Genomic DNA, 22,500 nt, shown 5'->3' with positions numbered 1-22,500 from the left:
CCTTTAAAAATTTGTCCCGCGCCGCACTGTTTTGCGTCGGGACCCGCGGGTCCCGCGGGACTCCCGCGGGAGTGCAGACCTCTACCTTGAGTGCCTTATCCATCCCTGAATCACACCCACATCAATCTCCTCATGCCTCTTCCATAGCCTGCACAAGAGGCATGCGCACAAAGGGCTGCCGGTCGTATACCTTCCACCGCCATGCTGAATATAACTCTTCTAGAGGCTCCTACTCTTCCTCTTCCTCCTTTTCCTCTTCCTCTTCCTCCTCCTCCTCCTCCTCTTTCTCTTCCTCCTCCTCCTCCTTCTCTTCCTCCTCCTCTTTCTCTTCCTCCTTCTCTTCCTCCTCTTTCTCTTCCTCTTCCTCCTCCTCTTTCTCTTCCTCCTCCTCCTTCTCTTCCTCCTCCTCTTCCTCCTCTTCCTTTTCCTCTTTCTCTTCCTCCTCCTCTTTCTCTTCCTCTTTCTCTTCCTCCTCTTTGTCTTCCTCCTCCCCTTCCTCCTCCTCTTTCTCTTCCTCCTCCTCTTTCTCTTCCTCCTCTTTCTCTTCCTCCTCCTCTTCCTCCTCCTCTTCGTCTTCTTCCTTTCCTCTTTCTCTTCCTCCTCCTCTTCCTCCTCTTCCTTTCCTCTTTCTCTTCCTCCTCCTCTTTCTCTTCCTCTTTCTCTTCCTCCTCTTTCTCTTCCTCCTCCCCTTCCTCCTCCTCTTTCTCTTCCTCCTCCTCTTTCTCTTCCTCCTCTTTCTCTTCCTCCTCCTCTTAGTCTTCTTCCTTTTCCTCTTTCTCTTCCTCCCCCTCTTCCTCTTCCCTCTCCTCTTTCTCCTCTTTCTCTTCCTCCTCTTCCTCCTCTTCCTCCTCTTTCTCTTCCTCTTTCTCCTCCTCTTCCTCTTCCCCCTCCTCTTTCTCTTCCTCCTCCTCTTTCTCTTCCTCTTTCTCCTCCTCTTCCTCCTCCTCTTTCTCTTCCTCCTCCTCCTCCTCCTCTTCTTCCTTTTCCTCTTTCTCTTCCTCCTCCTCTTCCTCCTCCTCTTCCTCCTCCTCCTCCTCCTCTTCCTCCTCCTCTTCCTCTTCCTCATCCTCTTCTTCCTTCTCCTTTTCCTCTTTCTCTTCCTCCTCCTCTTCCTCCTCCTCTTTCTCTACCTCTTCCTCCTACTCTTACTCATCCTCTTTCTCTTCCTCCTCTTTCTCTTCCTCCTCCTCCTTCTCTTCCTCCTCTTCCTCTTCTTCATTTTCCTTTTCCTCTTTCTCTTCCTCCTCCTCCTCTTCCTCCTCTTTCTCTTCCTCCTCCTCTTTCTCTTCCTCTTCCCCCTCCTCTTCCTCTTCTTCCTTTTCCTCTTTCTCTTCCTCCTCCTCTTTCTCTTCCTCCTCCTCTTCCTCTTCCTCCGCCTCTTCCTCTTTCTCTTCCCCCTCCTCCTCCTACTCTTCCTCTTCTTCCTTTTCCTTTTACTCTTTCTCTTCCTCCTCCTTCTCTTCCTCCTTTTTTCTCTTCCTCCTCCTCCTCCTCCTATTTCTCTTCCTCCTCCTCTTTCTCTTCACCCTCCTCTTCCTCCTCCACTTTCTCTTCCTCCTCCTCTTTCTCTTCCCCTCCTCTTTCTCTTCCCCCTCCTCTTCTTCCTCCTCTTTCTCTTCCCCCTCCTCTTCCTCTTTCTCTTCTTCCTCCTCTTTCTCTTCCCCCTCCTCCTCCTCCTCCTCTTCCTCTTCCTCCTCTCCCCCCACCTCCTCCACTTTCTCTTCCTCCTCCTCTTTCTCTTCCCCCTCCTCTTCCTTCCTCCTCCTCTTCCTCCTCCTATTTCTCTTCCTCCTCCTCTTTCTCTTCCCCCTCCTCTTCCTCCTCCACTTTCTCTTCCTCCTCCTCTTTCTCTTCCCCCTCCTCTTTCTCTTCCTCCTCTTCCTCTTCCTCCTCCTCTTTCTCTCCCCCTCCTCATCCTCCACTTCCTCCTCCTCTTTCTCTACCTCTTCCTCCTACTCTTACTCATCCTCTTTCTCTTCCTCCTCTTTCTCTTCCTCCTCCTCCTTCTCTTCCTCCTCCTCTTCCTCCTCCTCTTCCTCTTCTTCCTTTTCCTCTTTCTCTTCCTCCTCCTCCTTCTCTTCCTCCTCCTCTTTCTCTTCCTCCTCCTCTTTCTCTTCCTCTTCCCCCTCCTCTTCCTCCTCCTCTTCCTCTTCTTCCTTTTCCTCTTTCTCTTCCTCCTCCTCTTTCTCTTCCTCCTCCTCTTTCTCTTCCTCCTCCTCTTCCTCTTTCTCTTCCCCCTCCTCCTCCTTCTCTTCCTCTTCTTCCTTTTCCTTTTACTCTTTCTCTTCCTCCTCCTTCTTTTCCTCCTCCTCTTCCTCCTTTTTCTCTTCCTCCTCCTCTTCCTCTTCTTCCTTTTCCTTTTCCTCTTTCTCTTCCTCCTCCTTCTCTTCCTCCTCCTCTTTCTCTTCCTCCTTCTCTTCCTCCTCCTCCTTCTCTTCCTCCTCCTCCTCTTCCCCCTCCTCCTCCTCCTCTTCCTCCTCTTTCTCTTCCTCCTCCTCTTCCTCCTCTTCCTCCTCCTCTTTCTCTCCCCCCTCCTCCACTTTCTCTTCCTCCTCCTCTTTCTCTTCCCCCTCCTCTTCCTCCTCCTATTTCTCTTCCTCCTCCTCTTTCTCTTCACCCTCCTCTTCCTCCTCCACTTTCTCTTCCTCCTCCTCTTTCTCTTCCCCCTCCTCTTTCTCTTCCCCCTCCTCTTCTTCCTCCTATTTCATTTCCTCCTCTTCTTTCTCTTCCCCCTCCTCTTCCTCTTTCTCTTCTTCCTCCTCTTTCTCTTCCCCCTCCTCCTCCTCCTCCTCCTCCTCTTCCCCCTCCTCCTCCTCCTCCTCCTCTTTCTCTTCCTCCTCCTCCTCCTCCTCTTTCACTTCCTCCTCCTCTTCCTCCTCCTCTTCCTCTTTCCCCTCCTCTTCCTCCTCCCCCTCCTCTTTCTCTTCCTCCTCCTCTTCCTCCTCCTCCTCCTCCTCCTCCTCTTCCTCCTCCTCTTTCTCTTCCTCCTCCTCTTTCTCTTCCTCCTCCTCTTCCTCCTCCTCTTCCTCTTCCTCCTCTCCTCCTCTTTCTCTTCCTCCTCCTCTTCCTCGTCTTCCATTGTGGTTGTAAAAAAAAGGTGCTCACCTGTGGTCTTTTCATAGTACTTACATCCTGATTGAAGTGTTAACCATTGAGGTGTTTGGCCAGCTGGCACATGTATTAACCAATTAGCTCATGTATTGTCATTTTAAATGGCAGTTTTGAAATGGCAAACATGTGACTTTATGTCAGATTGTTGTGTCTTATGCAGAGAACAGTGTTCAGTGCATTTAAAAAGTGCCATTTTGAATTGCAAAATGTGTGTAAAGCAGAAAATGTGTTAGGAGACCCCTAACTTTTGGAGACTTGAGAAGAGGTTTTGCTCTCTGTGTGTCAGTTTAAATAATTGAGCTGTGCATGTCAGTTTAGTGTGTTAGCCATTGGAAAAAACTGTAAAGCTACTATTAAAGTTCTCAGTCAAGAGCAGTGAGTGATTTCCTCTGTGATTTGTTGTTTTATTAACATTAAATAGATAGTTCTCCCAAAAATTTTAATTGTCATCATTTACTCTTTCAAGTTGTTTTAAACCTGAATAGGTTTTTTTCTTCTGTTGAAGTTATTTGGAAGAATGTGGGTAACCAAACAGTTGATGTACCCCAGTGATTTCCATAGTATATTTTTCCCCATGGAAGTCAATGGGGACCAGCAACTGTCTGGTTACCCACATTCTTCAAAATATCTTCTTTTGTGTTCAGCACAAGAAATAAATTAACACAGGTTTGGAACAACATTACAGTGAATAAATAATGACAGAATTTAAATTTTTGGGTGAACTATCCATTTAAGGACAAGCGGCTGCATGATTACTATTAGGGCTACTGTCTCTTTAAGACCTGTACACGACGCGTCTAATATACACACATTTGACCAGCAGATTTCTCTCAATTTTCTCGGTTTGCTTTCAGTTTAGACATAACCAACTTTCCTTATGTAAACCTTGTGTGTATTTGAGAGTATTAGCGAAATAAGACTCGAAAGATAACTTAGTCCAGTAACCAGACGCTGTTAGACAGGCTTTTAGTGCGTGTGCGCGTCGGGTGTTCGCTCTCAGTAAAGCGCATGTTAGAACAGCGCATCAGCAGTGAATGACATGTTTAACCGGCAAGGCTTTAAAGCACATGCAAATAATGAACTTTTGTGAACTCACTGAACTGATGTGTCCCGTTCCTCTGCGTTAACATTTGATGTGAGTATTTGTCGCGTTGTACACTAATGCTGTTGAGACGGAGGCGCCAGAACTGCAACTGATAGAATGGACAATATACATATTTCAACAAAAGCAGTCAGCAGCTTGCTTGGAGCAAGTATCATAGCGCAAATTTGAACTATATCGATATATGCGATATGGTCTAATTCCATATCGCATTAAAAAATATATAGATATATTTTTTATACCGATATATCACCCAGCCCAAACACACACACACACACACACACACACACTCTTAGCTGTCCATCGTGTTTGATGATGACGCTTGCTCCAGGGATGGGGGGGGGGGGGGGATGGTGGTTGCCGCTGGTGCTCACAGATTTGGCAGGACTTTGTCTTTGTGCGGGCCTGAAGCCGACGGATGTGGAAAAGGCTTCCATCGAGTCTGTATTCCACATGGACACCGTCTTCATGTCCCATGACACGGTGGAAGAGGCAGGTGATAGCAGAGAGGAGGATGTTAAAGAGCACCGGAGCCGAGACACAGTCTTGCTTCAACCCAACGTTTACCTCGAAAGGGTCTGACTGGAGTTCTCCAGTGACTCTGGCAGCGTCCTGTCATGCTGCTGCTGTAGGACGCTGAGAAACTTGGTTGATACCCCAATTTTGGAGAGGTGTTTCCAGAGCAGCTCACGGTTGATGGTGTCAAAAGCTTTAGAGAGGTCGAAGATGGCTACGTAAAGGTCTTTGTGATGTTCTCGGCTCTTCTCCAGCAGCTACCTCAAGACAAAAACCATGTCTGTCGTGGATCTGGTCTTCCGGAAGCCACACTGCGTTTCCGGAAGCACAGCTTCCGAGATATGCTCAACCAGTCTGCTGAGCATGACCTTGGCCAGTACTTTCCCTGCGATGGAGAGGAGATATATCCCACGGCTGTTGCCGCAGACAGCACTGTCTCCTTTCTGCTTGTAAATGACCACGATGCTAGCATCCTTCCAGTCCTGTGGGAGAGTCCCATGTTCCTGGATGTTTTGGATCAGGAGGTGCAGGCGAAGCGTGAGGATGTATCCTCCGTGTTTGAAAACCTCTGCAGGGATTCCATCGGGTCCTGCACTTTTGCTGTTCTTCAGCCCTGCAATAGCTTGCCGAAGTTCTGAGTAAAGTGGTGGAGTGTCCAAGTGCATGGTTGGTGGCAGGTCTGGCAGATTATCCAGGATATGTGGGTCAACAGAGTTGGTGTGGTTAAAGAGACTCTCAAAATGATTTACCCAACGGGCAAGAATCTCTTGGCAGTTCTTGAAGAGCGTGGACCCGTCGGGTGATCGGACTGGGGAAATCGCCGCTTCCTGGGGCCGTGCAATACTTTTATGGCATCGTAAAAGCCATGAGTGTTATTGCAGTCTGCCAGGTTCTGGTTTTCTTGTGCCTTTTGCACCCACCAGGTGATCTCCATAGTCCTGAGGGCTCGCTGGGTTTCTGCTCTTACAGCATTGAAGGTGGTTATATGGGTGGGAGATCCAGGACAGGAGAGCTTTGTGGGCTTCATGCTTGGTATTAGAAGTGACTGTATCTCAGCTGAGTTAGTCAAACCAGTCCTGGTGATGTTTCCTTGATTGGCCGAGCGCCACTGAGGCTGCGTTATGAATAGCCTGACACAGAGCTGGCCAGTCGGTTGATTCCTCCGGGATCATGTTAAGGTTTTCAGCAAGGATCCGTCAGAGGTTGTCTGATGGTGATGCTGTTCAGTGCTGTACAGTTTAGTTTCTTGTTTGGATCTGTCCTCGGGCCACGGGGTTGAATGCTCATGAGTAGTTTGGATCTGACAATGAGGTGGTCAGTCCAGCTCTCAGCTCCACGCATCACACGGGTGGTGAAGACATCTTTGTCTGTCCTTTTGACGGACAATCACATAGTCAAGGAGGTGCCAATGTTTTGAGCGGGGTTGCTGCCGGTGGGCCTTGAGCCTGTTCTTCGTCTGGAAGATGGTGTTAGTAGTAAAGTTAAGTCAAGTCACCTTTATTTATTTAGCACTTTTCACAATACAGATTGTTTCAAAGCAGCTTTACAGAGATAACAGGAAAATAATGTTGTAATAGTATTGTTAATTATAATCTTATGATGTAACGAGTACATCAGGATTTATGGGAAGTGTTCCTGGTTCCGGCTGATCTAAATTATGCAGCCTAACATTGAATTATAGATGTCTATAATGTGTTATGTGTATGCTAAGCCAAAGAGATGTGTTTTAGTCTAGATTTGATCTGACAGACTGTGTCTGCTTCCCGGGACAATGTTAGGAAGATTGTTCCAAAGTTTTGGTGCTAAATAGGAAAAAGATCTACCGCCAGCAGTCGATTTAGATATTCTAGGTATTATCAACTGGCCAGAACTTTGAGATCGCAATAGACGTGAAGGACTATAATGCGTTAAGAGCTCGCTCAAGTACTGGGGAGCTAAACCATTTAGTGCTTTGTAAGTAATCAGCAATATTTAAAAATGTATACAATGTTTAATAGGGAGCCAATGCAGTGTTGACAGAACCGGGCAAATATGGTCATACTTCCTGGTTCTGGTAAGAACTTTAGCGGCTGCGTTTTGGACCAGCTGTAGTTTGTTTATTAAGCGTGCAGGGCAACCACCCAGTAGAGCATTACAATAATCTAGCCTTGATGTCATGTAATGAACCATTACAACTGGTTAGTAATGACCAGCAGGTGCTCTGCACAGAGGGAGAGGAGTCTGAGCCCATTGGGGTTCATTTTCCCCACAGCAAGAAGCTTGCGCATAGGTGAGGATTAAGGTGAGGGGTCGGGTGCGCAGACCTCACTCCCACCATCTTCACTCCTGCTAGATGGACCTCCAGTGGCATGAGGGAACCCATGATGACCTTCATCTGGCAGGAGTTGCAGAGGGCTGCCGGTGGTCCGGTCAGTTGGACTAAGCCTGTGCCGGTCCCCAGGTGCAAATTTGTCTTCGGGGTTTACTCCCCTAGCCACTGTACCCTCCTGAGTTAACCCACGTGTCTGTGGGGTTGCCTTCTTCTGCCTTGCCAGCCGTTGTGGTGATTCTCACACCACCAACTTCCGCCTGCGCCGCCGTTGGGGTCTTCACTATTTACCCATTGCGGGGTCAGTGGTTGACAGGCAGCAGGGCGTTTCACTCACCGATGGGCCTCATGCCACGTCACACACACACACACACACACACACACACACACACACACACACACACACACACACACACACACACACACACACACACACACACACACACACACACACACACACACACGACCTGTGCCTGGACACAACGATACCGCAGTCCTGAAGTGTCACTACTTTCTCCACTGGGAAGGCCTCCTCACCTTTTCCTCTGATAAACTTTTTCGGGATAATTCCGGTTCATGTGGCTACGCGAAGCGAAAAAATATTCTGTATAATAATTTTTTAAGGCCTGACAAGTAATTTGTTGAGGTCAATTTGTAAAGAAAGACTACACGCCTGGGCACATATCTATGTATATATGTATATATATATTCAAACGCGCACACCTATAGACTAAACATGCTATACGCATGTGCACGGCGTCAGCGTTTACACAGGTAAGTTTATGCAGAGACCCACATTTTTCAAGGTTTGCGTTCTCGAGCACCAAACACTGCTGTAGAACAGTGTCGTGTGATGGCTAGGGGTTTCATTAAGGGTTTTCTGTTAGAACGGTTTTGTGTGATGGCTAGGGGTTTCATTAAGGGTTTTCTGTTAGAACGGTGTCGTGTTAGCGGCCGCTAAGTTAATAACTAATGATCATTACAACGGAAGAGAATCAATCAAAACTAACTTTAGCTGGACAATAACTTTATTCTAGAGCCAAAACAATCTCTGTTACTCTAATTTCCTATGATCACTGTAAAGCTGCTTTGAAACAGTCCATATTGTTAAAAGCGCTGCCAAAATGAAGGTGACTTGACTTTTTAACTAACTGTGCGTTTCTAACTTTAGTGAATATAGTGTTTAAAGTGTTGTTGTTTAAACATAGTCTGACCTTCACAGATGATCAGATATGAAGATTAAACTGTGTTATAATGACTCAGTTTATGTCACTGGAAGAAACATGATAATCTGGCATTTTCATATGTTCTTGATCTACAGCACAGGAAGTGTGAGGTGATGTGAGGTGCAGCAGGAAGTGATGCGCTGATCTCTCTCTATCAGGGTCAGTTCGTGCTTCATCAGTCTGTCAGGGTTAGTGTGCTTCTGTTCAAGATGATCATTATAATAATTCTGAACTGCAAGAAAATGGTTTACTGTTCTCCGTGTAACAGTGTCTGTCTTAATCTCACACACACACACACACACACACACACACACACACACACACACACACACACACACACACACACACACACACACACACACACACACACACACACACACACACACACACACACACACACACACACACACACACTCTTTCTCTCTCTCTCTTCTCTGTCTCTCTCTTCTCTCTCCTCTCAATTTCAATTTCAATTTCAAATTAGCTTTATTAGCATGTCTGTGTAACACAATGTTGCTCTCTCTCTCTCCTCTCTCTCTCTCTTCTCTGTCTCTCTATTCTCTGTCTCTCTCTCTCTCCTCTCTCTCTATCTTCTCTGTCTCTCTGTTCTCTCTCTCTCTCTCCCTCTTCTCTCTTCTCTCTCTATCTTCTCTGTCTCTCTGTTGTCTCTCTCTCTCTCTCTCTCTCTCTCTCTCTCTCTCTCTCTCTATCTTCTCTGTCTCTCTGTTGTCTCTCTCTCTCTCTCTCTCTCTCTCCCTCTTCTCTCTTCTCTCTCTATCTTCTCTGTCTCTCTGTTGTCTCTCTCTCTCTCTCTCTCTCTCTCTCTCTCTTCTCTCTATGTCAGTGGAAGTTGTTTGTGGTCAGGAAGTGTAAATGTGTCTCAGTGCTTCTTGAGCAAAACTCATAGCAGAGCACATCCGCCCTGTGAGTCTTGTGAAAGAGTTCAGAGGCTTTACTGAAGGACACGGCTGAGGTGAGCTTCATTCTCTACACTTCTCTGAAACCATCATCACATTAGATATTATAAATCACCTTATTGATCGTGTGCTGCTTGTGAGGGGAATGCGAACATGTAAACCAGGCGGTTTGGGGGTATGGGGGATTTCATGAATGACATGTAAAAATGAATTCATTGCTCATTTCTGTGGCTGGTTTTGACAGACTCTTTTCAATACTGCAAACACACACTCTGGTCCTGTCATTTGGACATAAATAATGAGAAATTCATAATAAGGAAATTAACCTGTCCTACATCTTGCACTACTTCACAGATGTTCATTGCAATGTGCCGTCTATATTTTCTTTTGTGTAAATGCTGAACTCAAGCAGCTGGTCTGCAGACCTTCCTTTAAAATAGCAGAAATGAGAGATTCAGTGTCCTCACACACACGGCTGTAAGTTGTGGTGGTTTTGTGGTGTCAGAGCGGCATGGATATGGCGGCTAATAAAATGTTTTTATCTCTACGGATGCACATTAGAATGAAATGAGCGTTTTCATACACTAGATGTTTGATCACATGTTGAATGGAATGAATGCTAATGATGATATAGATCATTTGTTTTCTGAAATCTCTTTCAGTCTCTTGGAGCTTGTTGGTTGAAAATTTTGTTCTGCGTGGGAGGAAACAGTATTTCTAAACGTCGATCTCAAAATGGAGGCCCTGCTCATCAAAGAGGACAAAGACTGAACACAAGCCCTTCCTGAACTCCTCATCATGACCATCTAAATGAAAAGACTATGGAGAATATAGTAGACTATCAGGAATCTGAGCCTTACCTGGAGGCCCAGCAGTACATCGAGAGAATGAAGCAGGAGGACGATCACAGGCTCGTGGGTCTGGATGTGTCTGATCACGGGCTCGTGGGTCTGGATGTGTCCGATCACGGGCTCGTGGGTCTGGATGTGTCGGATCACGGGCTCGTGGGTCTGGATGTGTCCGATCACGGGCTCGTGGGTCTGGATGTGTCCGATCACAGGCTCGTGGGTCTGGATGTGTCCGATCTCTCTCCGACCGTGTTCCCGGTCTCTCCTCTCTCTCATGCCACTGTGCAGTGGGACGCTCCTGAAACTCCCCCAGAACCCCCGTCTCCTGGATCCCACACTGAACTGGACTACACTGACGGACCGGCATTTGACTGGACCTTGAATCTGATGTCCGCAGACCTCAATTATATCCCGATTCAGGACGGCATGTTTGATTGGCCGGCTGAAGCCGAGTCAGAAGAGGACGTCAGACTTGCTACTCCCCAGGTACTGTATCTGTGAGCCGAGCAGCGGAAGGGCCATGTGGTTTCTCTGGTAGACATGTTCTTCAGTCAGTAACCGGGGACCTGCTTTCTTTATATTTGTGTGCACTTAAGAATGTGGTTTAATATATTCGTACCTTAGAGGAACACTTTTGAAATGAAAAGATACATTTTTTAGTTCACCATTTAAGCCTGGAAAAACTTAAAGTAGAGTTTGTTTGAATGAGTTGGTTTAGATTTGACCAAAATATGCTGAATGTTTGGGTGAAGTGAATCTGTTCTGATGTTTTTCCCCGACAGACATGTGATGCACAGAAATCAGATTCACAAACACAGATGGCAGCTTCACATGAGGAGTCCTCCACATCTTCTGATATCACACGTAACGTCTCAATACTTAAAGCTGATGTGATTTAGATTATAGAAGTGCTTTAAATCATATTGTACAATGGGTGAGGTTGTAATTGTTTGACGGTTGTGAAATGGCCATGTGTTTATCAGCTGTGAATGTTGAGCTGTTTGCTAACTCAGTGGATTTGGCTTCCTCTTCAAGTGTCTCATTGCATAACCTTAAAAATGTGTTCACATGCACACAAGTTTCCCATCAGCCTTTACATTCCTTGAGGTTTGGACTGGGTGTTGTTCTGGAGGGCTTTTTTTGTGTTTTTAGAAAAAGTAACCACAATACTATGAGAACACAGAAGGGTTCTTCTGAAATCTGTCATGGAAGTATATATCTGTGCTTTTTCCATCAGATTCCAGAGCAGATGTGACTGAAGAGCATTTTGATCTTTCTGATGGTGCTCAGATCCGTATGGACACAAGAGACTCAGAGATTCGACCAGTTCAAGAGAGCTCACAGTCGCAAGAACAGGAGGAACCCGGCATGTTAGTCCTTCCCAAAATGCTGTTCACCCATGAGGAATGTGCAGATGCTGGCAGTGAAGAGCAAACAGGAGAGTGGACTGAGACCGAAGCCAACAGAGAATCAGCAGATGCAAGAACCGGTACTCCGGATCCGATTCAAGAACCTGAGGTTACGGAGAAAGAAGAGTTCAGTCGTCCAGCGGTCCGGTCGGATCCGTCACAGAACACCATCACTGATCCTCCCGAGCCATTGTTGGACCTCACCAATGGCTCGGTGGACCTTGAGGAATCAACACTGACACAAGAGCCAGAAAAGATGAGCACATCCGTTACAGCGACAGAGAGGAGCCAGAGTAATGACATTCATGGCTTAGACCGAGCGAAATATAGTGAACAGCTGGTAAATTCAGAACAAAAGGTTGAGCCTGAAAACGGGCTTCCAGCTGAAGCACAAGAGTCTGAGCCGAGAGAGCCAGACGAGCGGGTCCGGTGTTCAGATGAGCAGAACCCCTGCCAGCAGACGTCAGGATCAGAGTCCAGTGACCGGACACATGCGGAGGAAGAACATATGACATCAGAGCAGCGTATGACATCAGAGGAGGATATGACATCAGAGCAGTGTATGACATCAGAGGAGGATCCGGCCACCAACCCCGTGGGTCGCTGCATGAACGGCAGTGCTGAGGTGGGGAACCGGCCCGAGGCTCAACGCTTGGCTGAGAGGCTCTACAGACTGGATGGGTTCCAGCGCACAGATGTGGTCAGGCATCTGGACAAAGAGTAAGTCTTTACCCGGCATTGATGAAGTGTATGAAACTATTTGTGTTTTGAACAAATCTTCTCATTTGCCTTTTGTTTTGATAGCAACGAGTTCAGTCGTGCTGTTGGGGAAGAGTACCTCAAGTTCTTCGACTTTACCAACCAGACTCTGGAGCAAGCGCTGCGGTAGGCTTCTCATTCCCAATAAATCAGTGAGGAAATGAATCTCCGTCAAGAGATTGCTCAAGTGTTTTTGGGCTCTTCCTGATTCTTAGGTCGTTTCTGAAGGTGGTTGTTCTGACTGGTGAGACTCAGGAGCGCGAGAGAGTCCTGCAGCGCTTCTCCTCTCGTTTCCAGCAGTGTAATCCTGAGGGATTCTCCTCAGCCGGATCCGTGCTCACGCTCACCTGTGCCGTAATGCTGCTCAACTCAGACCTGCACGGACAGGTGAGTCACGTCTCCTTCATTTATACAGTGCTTTTAACAAAATGGACTGTTTCAAAGCAACTTTACAGTGATAACAGGAAAATAATAAAACAAAGATTGTTTTGGCTGTACAGCAGATTTAGAAGAAAGTCATTGTCGACTAAAAATCATTAGTTATTAACTTAGGGGCCGCTTACACGACACTGTTTTCAACTGAAAACAGAATACTTTGAATGCGTTCTCGTCGTTTGAGAACACAAACTTAAATAGGTTTCAAAGTGCAAGTTTTTGAAAACGAGTTTTGAAAGAGATACTGTTACCATCTCTGTGTAAACTTCAAAAACGTGAATCTGTGAAAACAGTGACGGAGTGCACATGTGTTACGTATTTAGTCTCTAGGCATGTACATTTGAATGTGTATGTGCGCGGGCGCATAGTCTTTCTTTACAAAGTGACATCGCCAATTACTTGTCTGGCATGAATAATACAGCGTTTTTAGACGTTTTCGCTGATCTGTCTGAACGGGAATCATTTTGATAATGTTTTCATCTGTACAGAGGAAAAAACTTTCTCTATTTTCAGTACATCGTTGTCGTGTAAACGTACCCTTAGTTCATTTATCGATACAGCCGTTCTTGAGAAAATAGTGATGTCATCGCCCAGCTCAGTTCAGTTCTCAAATAATGTTGTAAATGCAGGCTGATCAATAATATTAAGAGTAATAAGTGTCCCCAACTAAGCAAGCAGAGGTGTGTAGTGGTGCGTCACGTGTTACAAACATAGAAAAAGGGTTAGTTTGAACCAAACGTTTGAACGAGGAGTGCATTTGTGAAGTCACTTGATCTTTGTAAGAGTAATCCTTTACTTGTGTCGTCAGAATGTCGGGAAGTCCATGTCCATGGCTGAATTTGTGTCAAATCTGGACGGTATGAATGGAGGTGAGAATTTCAGCAAGGACTGTCTGAAGGTATGTTTGCTGAATCTTCACGTGTTGCATTATAAGCTTCACTGCTGTGGTGGTCAGTGGTGATTCGGTTTCTTCTGTCTCTTTCAGAGTCTCTACAGCTCCATCAAGAGCGATCCGCTTCAGTGGGCCGTGTGAGTAACCCAACCTGCAGTGCTGATCTGACTTCTGATCTGCTGCTTTATCTGCTTTATCTCTGTTCCCAGAGAGGATGAGGTTCTGGCTAAATCCCTGATGCTCGAGCAGGACCTGGACCAGGACGGGCATCTGCGATCAAAGAGTAACCCCTTCCAGGATCTCCCTCACGATAGGAAGGCCACGGTGTTCCAGAAAGGCTTTTTAAAGCGTAAAGCACATGCAGACATTGATGGCAAACGCAGTGAGTCACAGTGTGGATAAAGACAAGTCTCATGTACAGTTATGATCAAAGCTACTTGTATGCAGTAGTTGGTCTTAAAGAGGCCATGTTCACCAGACAACTTTCAGACGCATCTCTTTGCGGAGTCTAGGTTTGATTTTGACATTGGTGGAGGACAATTATTTACTATGACTTCTCAGGTAATGTCAATGTTAATGACCCATATCAGATGTGGCCCCAATTACAACACCAGTGGTTCCATACGAGTATATTTTAATTGTTTGATCATTATTATAGCTAGGGACAATTCAGTAATCACTGGATATTGGTAAAGACATGTCCCTAGCATCTAGAGATGCCCTACACTAAATAGTTTTCTAGTTGACTAGTAGTCATCCATTTAAGTGATTATTCTACTAATCGCTTCTTTAAAATAAGCAGCCATAAATCATAATATTGATCTTTTAATTGCCTATATAATACATAGCCTACATAGCGCTGAAACACACGCTTAAAGCTGGCCACAGCGCACCGGCAAACGTAATGAGTATTAATCAGTGGCGTAACTTTGTTTTAAAAAGTGGGTGGGACAGGTGTGTGTGTGTGTGTGTGTGTGTGGGAGGGGGGATGGTATATAGTATAGAATATTCAATAGTACATTGTGTTGAATTTGTCGTTTAATGAGATCTGATCCGACTATTATTATTATGTACTTCAATGGTCCAGTGGCAGAACTTATGCCAAGCATGCCAGAGGTTCTGGGTTCTAATCCACACTAAGTATAGTTTTTTTCCCCCTCATTAAAACCGATTGTTTATTAGTGGTTGTATATCAAGCAGGGACACGTTTTTTGTGCATTATGTTTTGTGATTTCACCATAACGAATAAAGAGTCTCTCTGCAACGGATTGAAGCGCGCGTCCGTATGATTCGTGAAGACTGTGCGCGAGTCACAACAGAACACTGTATCCGCGCCACTGATAGCAGAAGCAACGAGCACTTTGGTCACTTTATTTCAAAAACAACACATTTCAGATTGCCTCTTATTTAACAAACAAACTAAATGAATGTTCTACTAGAGTTAACTGGAGATGTTTTATTTATTCGTATTGGTACATCCGTGCCGCGAGATGTTTCAAAAGTGGTGGGGACACAATCCACCCTGGAAAAAAGTGGTGGGGACATGTCCCACCTGTCCCGACCGCAAATTACGCCTATGGTATTAATGGGAGTCAAAACATTTGAATAATTTGTTGATAATGTTTTCTGTGTGTTCGGCTGCAGAGATTAAGTTGACGATGCTGACTGGTCATCTCCGCATTAGTGGACGCGCATATATGCAGGTTTCATACGGATTACATAATCTGAGCTACTCAGCTCAATCCAGAGGGTTGTTATGGGGGGACCGCACTGTGGTTGCAGCCGTTGTGTGTGCTGACGCGCAAAATACACTGCAGCTATTAACACCAGACAGAAGGAGATTCACATCACCATATGGAAAGAAGCGTAAATGGATGGAGAAGCATAGGTTAATGTAAGGATTAGTTCACTTTAAAAAAAAAAAACTTTTGCTGATAATTTACTCACCCCCATCATGTCATCCAAGATGTCCATGTCTTTCTTTCTTCAGTCGAAAAGAATTTTTTTTTTTGATGAAAAAATTCTAGGATTTTTCTCCATATAATGGACTTCACTGGGTACCAAACGGTCCAAGGTCCAGATGACAGTTTCAGTGCAGCTTCAAATGGCTTTAAACGACACCAGATGATGAATAAGGGTCTTATCTTGCGAAACGATCGGTGATTTCAAAAATAAATAAAAAGGTTTAAGTTTTATAAGCACAAATGCTCGCCTTGCTCTGTTCTGTGATGCATGTTCTTGACTCTCCTGTTCGAACTCGTTCATGAACAAAATGAACAAATCTTTTTTCGAGTCATTTCTTACATTCAACGAACAAAATGAACGTAATGACTCGAAAAAAGATTTGTTCATTTTGATGAACGAGTTCGAACAGGAGAGTCAAGAACATGCATCACAGAACAAAGCAAGGCGAGCATTTGTGCTTATAAAACTTAAACTTTTTTATTTATTTTGAAATCACCGATCGTTTCGCAAGATAAGACCCTTATTCATCATCTGGTGTCATTTAAAGCCATTTGAAGCTGCACTGAAACTGTCATTTGGACCTTGGACCGTTTGATACCCAGTGAAGTCCATTATATGGAGAAAAATCCTAGAATTTTTTCATCAAAAAAAAAAATTCTTTTCGACTGAAGAAAGAAAGACATGGACATCTTGGATGACATGATGGGGGTGAGTAAATTATCAGCAAAAGTTTTTTAAAAAGTGAACTAATCCTCTACTGTAAAGCTATGTCTTGGTTGGTGCTTATCTTGGCGAAAGCCGAGTACAAATCAGCATGAAATTTTAACATCTACTCTCATGTAATGGAAATCATGAGAATATTTATTTTACATTTGAATTGGTTCATTTAAAAGTAGACATATAAAGCTTTCTATAGATAAAGTATATTTCTCATGTCTGTGAGGCAAGTATACACTGAGTTTCGGGTCACTAAAACCGGGAAAGCAGAAAACACATCCTGTTTTCTTTATTTTACAAAGGCACAACGTTTTGTTGTTATTGTGAGTTTACAGAAATAAAAGTAGACCCTTTACAGTTTGCATTACCCTTATATGCATGACCGAAAATGACGGGGTATTTTAACACAAACACAGATATGCATTTAATAATAGCGCACACTTATCTAGGTTAACATTAGAGAGCGGACTTGTAAAGTTGCTACTACATACATGTTTCAAGTGATAAGCCATATGTGAGGTTAGGGTTGCCGCGATCGATCTGTCCGTCACAGCCTGTGTGATTTCGCCACTTCCTGTGGAGTTTTTTTCTGACTAACTAATAACATTTTGGTCGACCAAACCTCTTCTAGTCTACTATTGGAGTCCAGCGCTACAAAATTTCCCCCTTGATCTCTATGCTTTGGTAGCTTAACTGATCGATATTCAACAAATGCAAAGAATAATTGACTATATCCTTTTATTCCACAAAAGTATCAGTTCTCGAAAAAAAAGCATAATTAAAAGCATTACTGCTCTGAAGCCAGACAGAAATGATGTTGTTTGATAGTATGAACTTATAGTGGCAGTAGATGTATTTAGAAACACAGTTACACAATGTTCACCGAGCCGCTGTGAGTCAGACAGTCTAGAAGTCCAACAATTCATCACCACCGCTGGAAACGCTACACAAGAATTCAAACTAACTAGGCATTCTTTATCTAGTCAATGAGTTGACCATCTTGACCACCCTAGTGCAGATTTAAAACACTGATCACTACTTGCACTGATTTGCAGCTCCGTGGGGGAAGCGAAGCTGGAAGACGTTCTATGCACTGCTGAAGGGAATGGTGCTGTACCTGCAGAAGGTGATGATGCTGGATATGAGGAGTGTGACGTGAGGAGTGTGACGTGAGGAGTGTGACGTGAGGAGTGTGATATGTGACGTGAGGAGTGTGACATGAGGAGTGTGACGTGAGGAGTGTGACGTGAGGAGTGCGACGTGAGGAGTGCGACGTGAGGAGTGCGACGTGAGGAGTGTGACGTGAGGAGTGTGACGTGAGGAGTGTGACGTGAGGAGTGTGACATGAGGAGTGTGACGTGAGGAGTGTGACATGAGGAGTGTGACGTGAGGAGTGTGATATGTGACGTGAGGAGTGTGACGTGAGGAGTTTGACTTGAGGAGTGTGACATGAGGAGTGTGACGTGAGGAGTGTGATATGTGACATGAGGAGTGTGACGTGAGGAGTGTGACGTGAGGAGTGTGACGTGAGGAGTGTGACGTGAGGAGTGTGATATGTGACGTGAGGAGTGTGACATGAGGAGTGCGACATGAGGAGTGTGACATGAGGAGTGTGACATGAGGAGTGTGACGTGAGGAGTGTGACGTGAGGAGTGTGACATGAGGAGTGTGACGTGAGGAGTGTGATATGTGACATGAGGAGTGTGACGTGAGGAGTGTGACGTGAGGAGTGTGACGTGAGGAGTGTGACGTGAGGAGTGTGACGTGAGGAGTGTGACATGAGGAGTGTGATATGTGACGTGAGGAGTGTGATGTGAGGAGTGTGACGTGAGGAGTGTGACGTGAGAAGTGTGACGTGAGGAGTGTGGCGTGAGGAGTGTGACGTGAGGAGTGTGACATGAGGAGTGTGATATGTGACGTGAGGAGTGTGACATGAGGAGTGCGACATGAGGAGTGTGATATGTGACGTGAGGAGTGTGACATGAGGAGTGTGACGTGAGGAATGTGACGTGAGGAGTGGGACGTGAGGAGTGTGATATGTGACGTGAGGAGTGTGACATGAGGAGTGTGACATGAGGAGTGTGACATGAGGAGTGTGACATGAGGAGTGTGATATGTGACGTGAGGAGTGTGACGTGAGGAGTGTGACGTGAGGAGTGTGATTTGTGACGTGAGGAGTATGACGTGAGGAGTGTGACATGAGGAGTGTGATATGTGATGTGAGGAGTGTGACGTGAGGAGTGTGACATGAGGAGTGTGATATGTGACATGAGGAGTGTGACATGAGGAGTGTGATATGTGACGTGAGGAGTGTGACGTGAGGAGTGTGACGTGAGGAGTGTGACGTGAGGAGTGTGTCGTGAGGTGTTTGATATGTGACGGCAGAAGTGTGATGTGAGGAGTGTGATGTGAGGAGTGTGATGTGAGGAGTGTGATGTGAGGAGTGTGACTTTAGGAGTGTGATGTGAGGAGTGTGACGTGAGGAGTGTGACATGAGGAGTGTGACATGAGGAGTGTGACATGAGGAGTGTGATATGTGACGTGAGGAGTGTGACATGAGGAGTGTGACATGAGGAGTGTGATATGTGACGTGAGGATTGTGACATGAAGAGTGTGATATGTGACGTGAGGAGTGTGACGTGAGGAGTGTGACGTGAGGAGTGTGACGTGAGGAGTGTGACATGAGGAATGTGATATGTGACGTGAGGAGTGTGACATGAGGAGTGTGACATGAGGAGTGTGACATGAGGAGTGTGATATGTGACATGAGGAGTGTGATATGTGACATGAGGAGTGTGATATGTGACATGAGGAGTGTGATATGTGTCGTGAGGAGTGTGATATGTGACGTGAGGAGTGTGATATGTGACGTGAGGAGTGTGATATGTGACGTGAGGAGTGTGATATGTGACGTGAGGAGTGTGACATGAGGAGTGTGATATGTGACATGAGGAGTGTGACGTGAGGAGTGTGACGTGAGGAGTGTGACGTGAGGAGTGTGACGTGGGGAGTGTGACGTGAGGAGTGTGACGTGAGGAGTGTGACGTGAGGAGTGTGACGTGAGGAGTGTGACATGAGGAGTGTGACATGAGGAGTGTGACGTGAGGAGTGTGACGTGAGGAGTGTGACGTGAGTAGTGTGACATGAGGAGTGTGATATGTGACGTGAGGAGTGTGATATGTGACGTGAGGAGTGTGACGTGAGGAGTGTGACGTGAGGAGTGTGACGTGAGGAGTGTGACGTGAGGAGTGTGACGTGAGGAGTGTGACATGAGGAGTGTGACGTGAGGAGTGTGACGTGAGGAGTGTGACGTGAGGAGTGTGACGTGAGGAGTGTGACGTGAGTAGTGTGACATGAGGAGTGTGATATGTGACGTGAGGAGTGTGATATGTGACGTGAGGAGTGTGACGTGAGGAGTGTGACGTGAGGAGTGTGACGTGAGGAGTGTGATATGTGACGTGAGGAGTGTGATATTTGACGTGAGGAGTGTGACATGAGGAGTGTGACGTGAGGAGTGTGACGTGAGGAGTGTGACGTGAGGAGTGTGACATGAGGAGTGTGACATGAGGAGTGTGACGTGAGGAGTGTGACGTGAGGAGTGTGACGTGAGTAGTGTGACATGAGGAGTGTGATATGTGACGTGAGGAGTGTGATATGTGACGTGAGGAGTGTGACGTGAGGAGTGTGACGTGAGGAGTGTGACGTGAGGAGTGTGACATGAGGAGTGTGACATGAGGAGTGTGACGTGAGGAGTGTGACGTGAGGAGTGTGACGTGAGGAGTGTGACGTGAGGAGTGTGACATGAGGAGTGTGATATGTGACATGAGGAGTGTGACATGAGGAGTGTGACATGAGGAGTGTGACATGAGGAGTGTGATATGTGACATGAGGAGTGTGATGTGAGGAGTGTGACGTGAGGAGTGTGACGTGAGGAGTGTGACGTGAGGAGTGTGATATGTGACGTGAGGAGTGTGATATGTGACGTGAGGAGTTTGACATGAGGAGTGTGATATGTGACATGAGGAGTGTGATATGTGACGTGAGGAGTGTGTTGTGAGGAGTGTGACATGAGGAGTGTGATATGTGACGTGAGGAGTGTGACATGAGGAGTTTGATATGTGACATGAGGAGTGTGACATGAGGAGTGTGATATGTGACATGAGGAGTGTGACATGAGGAGTGTGATACGTGACATGAGGAGTGTGACATGAGGAGTGTGACGTGAGGAGTGTGACATGAGGAGTGTGACATGAGGAGTGTGATATGTGACGTGAGGAGTGTGACATGAGGAGTGTGATATGTGACGTGAGGAGTGTGACGTGAGGTGTGTGACATGAGGAGTGTGACATGAGGAGTGTGTCAATGCTAACAGATGACACACACGGCGTCATGTTTTGCAGTGCTTTAGTGGCATGACTGCTCTTCATACAACCTTGCCAAAGCATCCATACTAATAGCAGTGAAAGCTGAATTGCTGATCAGTGTGTGTGTGTGTGTGTCCCCAGGACGATTACGGGAAGGACTGCCAGAGCTCGGAGGAGGTGGTCAGTGTTCATCACGCTCTGGCCGAGCGAGCCCTGAACTACACCAAACGCCCACACGTGTTCCGCCTGCAGACGGCCGACTGGAGAGTCTTCCTTTTCGAGGCTGCGTGAGTGTGTGTGTGTGTGTGTTCGAGGCTGTGTGAGTGTGCGGGAGTGTGCGGGTGTGTGTGTGTGTTCGAGGCTGCGTGAGTGTGCGTGTGTGTGTGTGTTCGAGGCTGGGGGAGTGTGTGTGTGTGTTCGAGGCTGTGGGAGTGTGTGTGTGTGTGTTCGAGGCTGCGGGAGTGTGCGAGAGTGTGAGTGTGTGTGTTCGAGGCTGCGGGAGTGTGCGGGTGTGTGAGTGTTCGAGGCTGCGGGAGTGTGCGGGTGTGTGTGTGTTCGAGGCTGCGGGAGTGTGCGGGAGAGTGAGTGTGTGTGTTCGAGGCTGCGGGAGTGTGCGGGTGTGTGAGTGTTCGAGGCTGCAGGAGTGTGCGGGTGTGTGTTCGAGGCTGCGGGAGTGTGTGGGTGTGTGAGTGTGTGTGTTCGAGGCTGCGGGAGTGTGCGGGTGTGTGAGTGTGTGTGTTCGAGGCTGCGGGAGTGTGCGGGTGTGTGAGTGTGTGTGTTCGAGGCTGCGGGAGTGTGCGGGTGTGTGAGTGTGTGTGTTCGAGGCTGTGGGAGTGTGCGGGTGTGTGACTGTGTGTGTTCGAGGCTGGGAGAGTGTGCGGGTGTGTGAGTGTGTGTGTTCGAGGCTGTGGGAGTGTGCGGGTGTGTGATTGTGTGTGTTTGAGGCTGCGGGAGTGTGCGGGTTTGTGAGTGTGTGTGTTTGAGGCTGCGGGAGTGTGCGGGTTTGTGAGTGTGTGTGTTTGAGGCTGCGGGAGTGTGCGGGTTTGTGAGTGTGTGTGTTTGAGGCTGTGGGAGTGTGCGGGTGCGTGAGTGTGTGTGTTTGAGGCTGCGGGAGTGTGCGGGTGCGTGAGTGTGTGTGTTTGAGGCTGCGGGAGTGTGCGGGTTTGTGAGTGTGTGTGTTTGAGGCTGCGGGAGTGTGCGGGTTTGTGAGTGTGTATCTTCGAGGCTGCGGGAGTGTGCGGGTGTGTGTGTGTGTTCGAGGCTGCGGGGGTGTGTGTGTTCGAGGCTGCGTGAGTGTGTGTGTGTGCGAGGGAGTGTGTGTGTGTTCGAGGGAGTATGTGTGTGTGTTCGAGGGAGTGTGTGTGTGTGTGTGTGTGTGTGTGTGTGTTCGAGGCTGCGTGAGTGTGTGTGTTCGAGGCTGTGTGAGTGTGTGTGTTCGAGGGAGTGTGTGTGTGTGTGTGTGTGTGTTGGTGGCTGCGTGAGTGTGTGTGTTCGAGGGAGTGTGTGTGTGTTCGAGGCTGTGTGAGTGTGTGTGTTCGAGGGAGTGTGTGTCTGGGTGTTCGAGGCTCAGTGAGTGTGTGTTCGAGGCTGCGTGAGTGTGTGTGTTCAAGGCTGTGGGAGTGTGTGTGTTTGAGGCTGCGGGAGTGTGCGGGTGTGTGTGTGTTCGAGGCTGCGGGTGTGTGTTTGAGGCTGCTGGAGTGTGCGGGTGTGTGTGTGTTCGAGGCTGCGGGACTGTGCGGGTGTGTGTGTGTGTTCGAGGCTGCGGGGGTGTGTGTGTTCGAGGCTGCGTGAGTGTGTGTGTGTGCGAGGGAGTGTGTGTGTGTTCGAGGGAGTATGTGTGTGTGTTCGAGGGAGTGTGTGTGTGTGTGTGTTCGAGGGAGTGTGTGTGTGTTTGTGTTCGAGGGAGTGTGTGTGTGTGTATGTGTGTGTGT

At 47.0% G+C, this 22,500-nt stretch overlaps 1 protein-coding gene across 1 annotated transcript in view; it reads left to right on the top strand.

The window, feature by feature from the left end:
* Positions 1-9,100: 9,100 nt before the first annotated feature.
* Positions 9,101-22,500, top strand: part of LOC143745405 (uncharacterized) — a 21,737-nt gene continuing 8,337 nt past the window's right edge. Inside the window, exons 1-11 of the mRNA XM_077237509.1 lie at positions 9,101-9,236; positions 9,843-10,514; positions 10,811-10,892; positions 11,266-12,157; positions 12,242-12,322; positions 12,412-12,583; positions 13,440-13,529; positions 13,617-13,660; positions 13,733-13,905; positions 17,261-17,331; positions 20,711-20,856. Of these exons, the coding sequence (XP_077093624.1) occupies positions 10,002-10,514; positions 10,811-10,892; positions 11,266-12,157; positions 12,242-12,322; positions 12,412-12,583; positions 13,440-13,529; positions 13,617-13,660; positions 13,733-13,905; positions 17,261-17,331; positions 20,711-20,856 (2,264 nt within the window). The 5' untranslated portion in view covers positions 9,101-9,236; positions 9,843-10,001. The remainder of the gene's footprint in view (positions 9,237-9,842; positions 10,515-10,810; positions 10,893-11,265; positions 12,158-12,241; positions 12,323-12,411; positions 12,584-13,439; positions 13,530-13,616; positions 13,661-13,732; positions 13,906-17,260; positions 17,332-20,710; positions 20,857-22,500) is intronic.

Source organism: Siphateles boraxobius, unplaced genomic scaffold (assembly GCF_051911475.1).
Source record: "Siphateles boraxobius isolate OS27281-9 unplaced genomic scaffold, OSU_SipBor_1 202, whole genome shotgun sequence".
NCBI lineage: Eukaryota > Metazoa > Chordata > Actinopteri > Cypriniformes > Leuciscidae > Siphateles > Siphateles boraxobius.
The sequence above is the reverse complement of the archived record's forward strand: the minus strand, read 5'-3'. Positions and strand labels throughout refer to the sequence as shown.